At 34.7% G+C, this 10,722-nt stretch overlaps 1 protein-coding gene across 3 annotated transcripts; it reads right to left on the bottom strand.

Moving 5' to 3' along the window:
- Positions 1 to 1,424: 1,424 nt before the first annotated feature.
- Positions 1,425 to 10,303, bottom strand: VIP (vasoactive intestinal peptide). Of its 3 annotated transcripts, none has more exons than XM_060283600.1 (7): positions 10,088 to 10,303; positions 8,754 to 8,870; positions 6,540 to 6,662; positions 5,497 to 5,601; positions 4,595 to 4,726; positions 3,688 to 3,772; positions 1,425 to 2,264 (listed from the first exon to the last, which is right to left on the bottom strand). In XM_060283600.1, exons 2-6 carry the CDS (start codon positions 8,858 to 8,860, stop codon positions 3,730 to 3,732), a joined length of 510 nt encoding a protein of 169 aa, XP_060139583.1. In that variant the 5' UTR covers positions 8,861 to 8,870; positions 10,088 to 10,303; the 3' UTR covers positions 1,425 to 2,264; positions 3,688 to 3,729. The 3 variants fall into 3 exon arrangements, with proteins under 3 accessions (XP_060139583.1, XP_060139581.1, XP_060139582.1); XM_060283598.1 differs by having other exon boundaries at positions 3,688 to 3,775; positions 10,088 to 10,300; XM_060283599.1 differs by having other exon boundaries at positions 3,688 to 3,775; positions 8,754 to 8,864; positions 10,088 to 10,300.
- Positions 10,304 to 10,722: the final 419 nt, after the last annotated feature.

The following is a 10,722-nucleotide window of genomic DNA, read 5'->3' as shown; positions in this document are numbered from 1 at the left end:
CCTGGTAGTCGCATCATCTTTCATGTGATTTATAGCAGTAGCCTCCTCATTTGTGTCCCAACTTCCACCCCTAGAACCCCTTCACCCTATTCCCAGTGTAGCAGCCAAAATGATCCTGTTAAAAAGCATTTCAGAAAGTCCAAAACTCTGCAATGTCTCCTCATCTCACTCATTAAGTCCTTGTGGGGGCCAGTGAAGCCCCACAAGTTCCAACCTTTGGTAACATCTTTGACCTCATCTCCTCCTCAGCTCTCTTCCAGCTCATACTGCTCCAGCCATACTGCCTTTCTTGTTGTGCAGATGTGTCAGGACTGTTCCCTCACTTGCACCTGCTCTTGCCTATGCCCAGAACACTCATCTCTCAGATATCCACCTAGTACATCATAGTCATTCAACAAATGTTTCTTGAAGGAACAGGAAATCAGTTGAAAATATTGCCATTAATAAGATGAAATTAAAACTCTTTAGATTCACATTCACATTGCACTACAATTATGCCCCCATTTGATCTTTATAAGCTCCTTGTGTGCAAATAACATCTAGACGTTTTCTGTTTTCACTGCAGTGATTTGCATAGAAAAGTCATTTAACAAAGATCTAATAATTTGCAGAATCAGATATGAACAAAAGGTATAGTCCAATTCACTTCAACTTGTGTAAACTGTTTTATAACTACTAGTAGTTCTAGATTAGTCTCTCCTTATATAGTCATTTGTTCTAATTCTAGCAAATGAAACCAAGCAAAGTTTTGCCTGTGATGATGATTCGTCATTAATAGTTAGGGTCTACCTGACCCCCACTTTCCTTGTCATTTCGTTAAGCTTTTTTGGTGAGAATTTAAGATGCATAGCCTGAGAGTTTCAAAAATCCCTGCATGCATCTCTTCTTTCCTTGTTTTGTATTCATAGAACCCCAGTCTTTTGCTGAGCACATGACCATCCAGAAAAAAAAATTCCCAGCCTCTTTTGCAAATGACTGTGACCATAGAACTCTATTATACTCAAGTAAGATAGCAGTTAAGAGAGAACCAGCATGTACTCTTTGCTCCCTTTTCTTCCATGCCCCTTCCTCCATCCTGCTGCCTGAAATGTGGGTATGATGGCTGGATCTCTAGCTGCATTTTTGGATCATGAAGAAAAGAGCCTTGTCCTAGGAAATGAGGGGTGAGCTGGAAGGGGTTTAGATTACTGAGGATTTCATGGAACAGAACCATCAAACCAACCCTTGACATTTTACTTCTGGCCTTGTATGAGAAAGAAATTTCTCTCTTATTTAAGTCACAGTTAGTTTAGGACACACCCAAAATCAAACATAATCCTACCTCAAACATCACAAAAACTATCTAGTTCCTGGAAACTTAGAGCTAAAATGAAGTACTGCTGCATCGTTTAAAAGAATCAAAACAATAGAAAGTGTATGCAATGATAACCAAAGGTCTTTATTTTCTATATTTAATTTCTTACAATCATTTTGGAAAAATAGTTGTTTCTCCAAAAGTGCTTTCACTGAAGAAAGCTGATATGACCTAAGCATTATTTGAGAGATTATGGAAAAAATATTTATCACTGAAAAACAAATGTTCCTTTCAGTTTACGTGTTACACATACTTAACACAAGCATAAACGAAAAGTCCGGTGTCAGAAGTAGAGGCCATTCTCCTTAACTGAAACATTCGATCTGAAGAGAGTTTTTGGCAATAAGAGATCCAAAATTGAGAGATGTAAAAATCTCATTCAAAATGGATGCTGCCTAAGAATGCGGAAACCTACAACATTTTCTGAAAATCTTTTTTGAAGAATGTCTCTTTGTTTTTGGTATTCTCTTAGACACTCTGAAGTTTATTTAACACAACATCCTATCTGCTCAACATTCCAATTTAGATGTGCTGATTATCTGCTCTACTCTTTTGAATAGTTAAGTATGTCCTATAAATAAACACATCAATTTTGCTCTATTACTACCCTTCCAAAAAGCCTCATATAATTGGAAGTAACTTAGTATTTACTTATCATTAAATATATTTTTGTTAGAAAGGATACACAGCATATGAAATCACAGGATTCTCATGAGTTAAAGACAAATTTTAGAACTCACAAATAATATTTACAATGTAAACATCACAGTTATTACATCAGAGTAAAATAAATCACAACATTCACAACACGGCATATCTTATTTGGTTTTGATATTGAAGTTGTTTTCTTGAATTACTTATGTAGAACTCAAAATAGAATTACTTTGCTTATCGTTTTCCTTCAAGAATTCTGAAAAAGAAAGTAATGGTGATTCAAGCATGAAAACATTTTTATTTACAGCCTCTTACTTTCATTTACTTCTCCACTCATTTGATCAATATTTCTCCTAGCCCCTCATCAGCAGCTTTTGAGAGGGGATAGCATTTGGGGATATCAAGAGGGAATCTTCCAAAGGACTTATTGTTGGAAAGGAAGCCAGAATGTGAAGGGGTTCTCTAATTAGTCATAAATAATTACCCATTTGTAATTTTCACAACTGGTTGACCAACAAAACTTCCTGTGAAAAGAATCTGTCCAATATCACCCATTCAAAAAGGCAAAGAATGGAGGATGGAAACTCATAAAAAGACAGAGTAATTAATCCTCCTTTATATTGTAGCGCCTATTGTATTTCTTAATTTATTGGAAAAACCTTATTTTTATAAACATTTTTTCGAGAAGCTATATGTAACTCGCTTTCTTTTTTGAGCATTTGAGGAATTTGTTTCTCTGAAATGTCTGTGCATGGTGAGGAATAAGCACATATAGCACCCCTGACCGTGTATCTTACAGGTTATCTCTCATGTGACAGTAGCAGAGTTGAGCAGGTGTTACAGAAACCATAGGATCCACAAAACCAAAAGCATTTATTTGGAGTCCTTTAGAGAAATTTTTGACAACCTGATATAGTGATGCTATAAAATTTCTTTAAAGGCTTACCAAGCATTATAAAAATATTTTATGAGCTAATGTAAACAGTAGTGTAACTCAGGAAAGAAACATGCCTTGTATCCATGTTCACATAGAAACAATTTTGATAACAATCTTGTCACTTAACAAAGGATAAAATCTATTCATGTTTTCTCTACTCAAAAAATATTTTACAGCGAATATTATTAGAGTCGTTGTACCTACACTCACTTCATAGGTGAAATAAACTAAATTTGACTTTCGCTGCATGAGGTTTACTATGTTTTAAGAAACACAGTGAGACCCAGACTGTCTTGGTATTTTCACAATAATGAACCACGCTGTAATTTTATGGTATTTCCTTATACTTAAATTAAATGAGACGTTAATAGTCAATCACGGGACTAGACCTTAAATTAATAGAAGCAGCATGGCTTGACTATCAAAGAGAAAGCCAGTTTTTCTCATTAGTGTGAGTCAGTCTCCTTTTTTCATATCTCATCAGAAGGATAGGAATGAGTCTGTGGAAGCTAGGAGATACCAAACTGTTTACACATTGTGAGATTTCTCTCTCATGCTATCAGAACAATGCATGAATCGTTTCAAGCTGTTTACTAAGCTGGGGTCCACTTCAGATAGAAGCGTCCTTCTTAGATGAGGTCTCACTGAGAGAACTCTAAGATGTTTTTCACCAAGTGACTCTTACCTACTTAAATAGTTAGATGATTGCTACTAGAATATAATAACGCACAGTGATACTCACCACTGGGAAGCTGTCAGCAGCTTTGCTCCAAAGAACTTGTCATCATTTTTCTATCACTTCGAGAAAGTTAGGAGATTCTCCCTCACTGCTGCAGACCAGAAAGAGAGAATCGTGCATGTTAAGGCTCTTGGATGAGAAAGCTTCTAAAGGAGAGGTGATGTGTGACCCAGGTTGTTCGAGGTTCTCTGTAAAGTGCACTAAGAGCTAAACAATTCTCCTTCAGGTGAGTCATTACCTATGAATGGTTCTTCAATCTTCAAGTGTCTAAAAGTTTTCTTACAGAATTATAATCTGGTGGGCAAAGAGTCATCTTGCCTGATTTCACCCGAACAGAATTGTCCTTCATACTCACCATCTAAACAAAAATAATTGGAATAAAAAGAGAGAGTACCACATGTCCTATATATTGTGCTCCGATATTTACACACCACGGAGAGACATAGGTTTTACTGAATCTGAGAAGACAAAATAATTCATGGTTTAATTCAGTAAAATGCAGATATTATATATGCAGGTAAAGGGAATTCCATGTGGTACCAAATTGCTAGTTGACTGCCCTTTTCATGTTTTAAAAATCAGCACTTTTGATAAAACCTGTTCCCAGACTCAGACTAGATGTCTCTACAGTCATCCTTTTTAACCCTGGAAGCACGGTAGAAACAACTGGAGAACTCTTAAAAAATACCAGGGTCTAGAGCCGCATCCCTAGAACCACTAGTTTCCTGGCACTTGGTCTCGGGTTAGGCTCAGACATCAGTATTTTTTAAATTCTCCAGGGTAGTCTAATGTTAGCCAAGGTTGAGAACTACTGCTTCAGAGCTAGAGAGAGAGAGACATCTCCATATGCAGCTTCTATTTTGAAAGTCGTTTACAATTTCTCCTTTTAGCAAGCTCTCTGTTTCTTTACCTCCGCTTTCCATTTAGAATTGAGTTCAAGTATTTCTTCACAGCCATTTGTTTTCGAAGGCGGGTATAGTTGTCAGTGAAGACTGCATCTGAGTGGCGTTTGATTGGTCCCTGGTCTTCTGAGATGCTATTGCTAAGAAACAAGAGAATAAGGAGACCAAATAATTTTAACAAGAAATGATAAAGGTACCAAAGGTCTGAATTTCTTGGAGTCAGATAAAAATGAATTCCAACACCCAACTCATTTTCTATCACAAAAAGACTGAAAGAAAAATGCATCTAAGCCTAAGAATAGGGGAGCAAGGAATAATCCAACATACTTTGGCCTTTACTGGGAGTGCCTTTAGACACATTCTGTCCTAACTGAGCAAATAATTTATCAAAAAAAAAAAAATGGGGACTACTTGAAGTTGTGTTCTGCCATTGGAAGGAAAAGTTCTTTAAAAAATAAATACTTCTTTATGAAGTTATGCCACTCTGAGTAGTATCTTCTACATATTCAGTTATTGGCCATTTAAAGACAGAATCTTCCAATGTTTGCTTTGAGCAGGAAGTAAAACACAAACACTAAGGTTAACCTTAAAATTTGCTTCAGTTTGTACTATGTCTTATTTATTTTTTACTGTGTCTAGTTCAGTTTGTTTGCAGATTTATAAATGATTATTATTTAAGAAAAACAAGTGTGTCTGGAGCCAATGAGTATGGTATTACTAGGAAAACTTCTTTTCTTAATCCATGGGCCTGGTACATTTTATTGAAGAATATAAATTATTTGATAACTAAATTAAACATTATCAAGAGTTATCCATTTCAAATAAAGAAAATTAGTTGTTTACAGTGAAAATATCATTGTCAAATTTAATAATCATAACATGTTTTTAAAAAATAAAAAACTCTCTTTACCTAATTCGTTTTCCAATAAGGGACTCAAGGTACTTTTTGGCAGAAAGTTGACTTAAGAGTCTACTATAGTCACTGGTGAAAACTCCATCAGCATGTCTGACATTTCTGAAACAAGGAAGAAAGAATAGTCATTATTTTGTAAATAGTTTGCTAAAATATCATTTTGGCTCATTAGATACAAAAGAAACATCAACTTATTTGAGAGCTCCTCATGTAAACTTAAATCCAAAAGGAGGTTTTCCAACAACCCAATAAACAATATAATCTATTGACTTATTCTAATGACTTTTATCTATATTTCCAGCCCTACAGTTTGAAAAATTAAAGAAATTAGCTTTTTTAGAAGCATATCTCAATATTAAAATAATATTCTCTGGTAGAACCTATAAAACTAATTCTCTCCTAAGAAATACTGGTGGGAAAATATATTTAGTTTCTATTTATTTATGGTGCTTTATTTCTTCTATTCTGAATAAAGCTATATGCAAAGGGAAATTCTCCTGATTTTAGCAAAAAATCCTCTTATGCCTTTTGCTATTTCTTCTGCCAAAATATTTGGAAACAAAATCCCTTAAGATAGAAGGAATCACAGAGCATATCAACCAAATTTTCCATCCAAATGAGAAATAGTTTTTGCTTTGTCTTTTGTATAGAGTTACCCTGTCTACACTGGAATGCTGCTCTGGACAAATGGTTCTGTGAAATGCATAGCTTTTATTATTAGACACCTTTTCTTTACATAGAGGTGAAACTCTTGAATGCTATAAATGCTATAGTTTTACAAGAATTGGCACACCTTCTGATGTTAAAAATTTATGCAACAGAATGTAAGTGGATGAGTTGCTCAGCCTGGCCTGTTACAACCTCTCTGCATGAAAATCATGTACAGCAGCAAGAGCTTCAACAAATCAGGCTGAATGAAGCCATGACACATGGAAACTCGTAGCGCAATGCTGTGAGAGTAACTTTATGGTGACACAAAAACAAGATGTTTAGATTTCAAAAAAGCATTTTCTAAAATAAAACAATAAAAATGGACTCACCTGGATACATCATAATAAGGTGTGTCATTTTCAGCTAATGCATTTTGTAAAACGTCAGTGTCTGCTTTTAATGAAATTTGATCAGGTTCATTTGCTCCTTCAAAAGGTATCCTGTCACCCATCCTGTTAGGAAAAAATACTGTAAAGTATAATACATTCATTTCTCAGAAGCTAGTGCTTATGGTTTTACAAACATTTGAAATGAGTTATTCAAAATCTTAGGATATATCACCCATTCACAATATATGGATAGCATAATTGATTTAATGGCTTCTATGGTTTCCAAGAGTATAAATAGTGGAATTTCTGTTTACCCCATAAAATACATGCCATACAACTTTTACAGGCTTTATGTACCAGAAGAGCTACTTAGTTCAGTCTTTCAGAGCATGAAGCAAAGTACACTTCCTTGGCAATAGCTTCACTTTGCAAAGTTCACAGGTAGAAAGATTTTATGCAAAATAGAAACTTTGGAAAATTTTTTATATTCAATATGAAAATTGGGAGCAATTCATGTATTTGTTGATGGTCAGTATTACTTGTCTCAACATCTCTCAAGAGCTGAGTACTAACTATTTTTCCTTCTCTAAGTCCCTAAACGTTGTTTCAAAGATTCACCTTGGTGTGATGTATTTCTATGTATTGACCAAGTCCGAAGACTTTCTCCATCTCTGAATAGTTACTCAAATTCAATGAATTTTGTCGAGCTTTTTTGTTTCAATTCTTACATAGTAACACAATTTTAATAAGGGATATACAATGCTTTACTGGGAGACTAAGCATAGACATGCCTAAACATGGAATATGATTATACTTGTGAATGCATGCAAATTTTGAACACCAGCACACTGTTAAAATTATGTGTGTGCATATTTTCACTGTTGGGGTAAACTTCTAAGGAGTGTGTTGCCTGCCGGGCACTTGTGTATTTTTTGGTGAGGCAGTAGCTGGTAGACAGTAACAAGCAGCCCTCTCTGAGCATGAAGCCTAGCAATCAATGCGAACTTCGGCATTCTTGAGATTATTCATCTCTTGTGATATAACCATTCAGATAGACTCATTCTATTTAATTATCAAAGCAATGTATGATCTGGCTTTAAACAGACTTCACAGAGAACCACTAACAGCTAAGAGATTATTTACTCTATTGAGCATAAGCCTACCTTGAACAAAGAATTAGGAATAAGAAAATAAGCAAAGAAGTGATTATTTGTGCTTAGATATAGTAGTCCCTGTAAACTGGAAGGAAACTAATGTAGTTTCCATTTACTGTCTCCTTCCTTAGCATAAATTTATTTCAGATAAAGCTTTAAATGTGAGTTATTATACTGTATGAACTTGAAATATGAAACACAATATAGAGAGCAGTAAAACTAAGGAATTACGATAAAAAACCAAGTCCCTTAAAATTCATTCATTGGGGGAGGATGTCTCAGTAGATCAATTACCCCACAATTCTTAATATTGACAAATTGATTCTGCCTAATCTGTCCAACATGATTTTATGCATATTCCACTAATCAACTACTCATCTTATGATTATTTGCCGACTGATCTTAAAAATGAACTAAACCCAATTTTGAATTAGTTGATGAACTAATAGAAAGTATAATAATGCTGCAAATTTTCACTTTAATAAAAGTATGAAGGAGTAAATCCAGATTTTACTTCCTGGGATCAGTTCATTTTTCCAAATCAGTCCTCTTAATCACCAATTGCTTATTCTTGATGATAATGGGAAGGGAACATATAAAGTACATAATCCCATAAAAGATTGTCATTCTCTATGAACATGAAATAAAATTACATTATGATAAAAAAATGAACTAAAATGAGGTAGGCAACTAGACACCTATTTTTCCAACAGAAACTGAACTGAACAGAGATGACAATGGGGAATAGCTCATTACTCATCTAAAACTGGCTTCAAATGAAAGGAAAATCAAACCTTCCTTCTGCCTTGCTTGGAAATGTGATCTACCTTACCCATAAAACTAGTCATTGACACTGTTTCTCTGGCCCTGAGAGTGAACTCCAAGACTCAGAATAATCATGTGGACCTGAAGTTGAAAAAAACTTGCTTAACATGTCAACCAACAGATTTAAATAACTAATACCTAATGTTTTAAATTGAGCTGTCCAAAATAACATATAGGAAATTCATATTTCCATGGAGAAGGAATGTTCAACTGTCTGAATTGAAAGAGAACCTACCTTAGAGCAGAAGGTGCTCCAAAAAGAGGCCATGCCAGGGTCTGTGAGAAAAGCACGCTGAAAAATATCAGGACCAGGAGTAGCTGGGGTTTGCTTCTCGCTTCCATCTCTCTGCACCTCAAAGGGGAGAGAAGCACATCGGCTTGTCCAACCACAGATGTTCCAGTAAGGTCATTCTGAGTGTCTAGCAGTAATGTCTTAAGGCTCTTGCAGAGTTTAGAAAAAGTAATTTTCATCATACAGAAAGAGTTAAACTGCAATATGATTACTTTTTAAATCAAAAAGGGTTTTGTGTGTGTGAATGGTGTTTGAATAAAAATTAGGATCTTTTTCAACTGCTGCCTGTCTCTCACTAGGCACAAGCATATATTGAATGCAATACTCTTACAGTACTGGAAGCAACTATAGGGACAATTTCCTTATAACAGAGTTGTAACATCCATGTCTAGTATTTTTTCTAACTAAGGAAACAACTTCAAGAAACTAAAGTTTCTTCTTTTACTCTAAGTTTTTAGTATCTGATTAATATAAAACTGGAGTGTCATCTATTTAATAATGTATGTATATATGTATGTACATATCCTTATAAAATTATTTTGTATATACATTTTTCCTCTTTTAATTGTAGATGTTACAATTAACATGGAGCTTAATCTCCATAAAGAGTTTGGTTTTGAACAAACTAACTCAATTAGTAGTGAAAATTAATACAAAAAATCATTGAACCACATATTACCACTGAAATAATTTTTGCCATAAAAGGAAAAATATATTAAATACAAAGCCTGTATATTTTTACATCTAATACACTTACACATTCCATTTCTAAATAGCTTCTAAATAGAAATTTAGGAGTTTGATGTCTGTTTCTTGTGCTGTCTGTAAAACTCACAGCATTTAAATTTAAAGAGGAAAATAAATGCTTTTTAAGTTCACATAACTAACATATGAAATAGAAAGAACAGCACTAAAAAACAAGTTGAAACTTCCAAAACAAATGTATCCACTGAACCTTCAGTCAAAAATTTATATACAAGCCAAAAAAAAAAAAAACCAAAACCCTACTTTAACACATTATTTTTAAAGGGGCACTGAGTAAAAGAAAAAGGAAGGTAAAGCATTTTCCAACTAAAGAATTCAGAAAACCCATTCATATGTGGGAAGTTGAGGCATTTCTATACTTACCAGGTGACTTACAAACCTGTATTTTTGTTGTTGTAAAGGAGGAACACTGTAAAATTCTTTTTCAAGAGAAAGAAAAACTCAATAGATCCTGAGAAAAGTTCCAGAGGCAGGGGGAGAAAAAAAAGAAGAAAGATAAAGTTTTCACTTACCTTGTTCAGTAGTTTTCCTAGGGAGCTTTCTGTTCCAAGGAGAATATTAGAGCTGTCTCAGGTGCTGAAGCCCCTTGAGGCCGACAAAGTCTCCACCAGGTGCTCGTGCCCTTAGAGCTGAACCAGAACTTGGTGCTGGCTGAGGGTTGGCTACTATTGCCAGCAACTGCTTTTCACTCTACCCTGACCAGCATTTCAAAGCCCATCATTTTATAGGGCTTAGGCGTAGGACTGAGCAATCACAAAGCTCTCTGAAGGACGTCACAGTAGTATTCTCATGGGATGAATAGGATTGAAGTTCTTATTAAATTGTCATTATGCCTGATTTATATAAATTTATAGTGAGTAACTTCAAGATGTAAGCTATAAAGAGGAAATTTACTTTTCTTTAAACAAAAAAACGGTACCAAGCTTAATGTGAAATATTTTCATCTCTAATGAGTAGCAATGAAATAAAAGACTGATTAGTGTTATGGCCAAGGTCACTGGAATTCCTTCAGAAAATAAGAATTTTAGGTGCAGGAACAGATGCAGAAAGCAACAAATACTTAGGCTCATATGCTTACAAGCATAATTCTCCTTTATTATAAGGCACCAATTGCCCTAAAGCCTTTGTATTTTTATACTATTCATGT

The sequence above is a fragment of the Globicephala melas genome, chromosome 14, assembly GCF_963455315.2.
Source record: "Globicephala melas chromosome 14, mGloMel1.2, whole genome shotgun sequence".
Classification (NCBI taxonomy): Eukaryota; Metazoa; Chordata; class Mammalia; order Artiodactyla; family Delphinidae; genus Globicephala; species Globicephala melas.
The sequence above is the reverse complement of the archived record's forward strand: the minus strand, read 5'-3'. Positions and strand labels throughout refer to the sequence as shown.

Excerpts from the sequence above, each read along its gene's own strand:
- VIP (XM_060283598.1), bottom strand. The coding sequence starts at position 8,860 with ATGGAAGCGAGAAGCAAACCCCAGCTACTCCTGGTCCTGATATTTTTC. Across the intron at positions 6,663-8,753 it reads GGAGCACCTTCTGCTCTAAG|GATGGGTGACAGGATACCTT; the intron begins GTAGGTTCTCTT and ends TTTTCCTAACAG. Across the intron at positions 3,776-4,594 it reads ATTCTAAATGGAAAGCGGAG|CAGTGAGGGAGAATCTCCTA; the intron begins GTAAAGAAACAG and ends TCTGGTCTGCAG.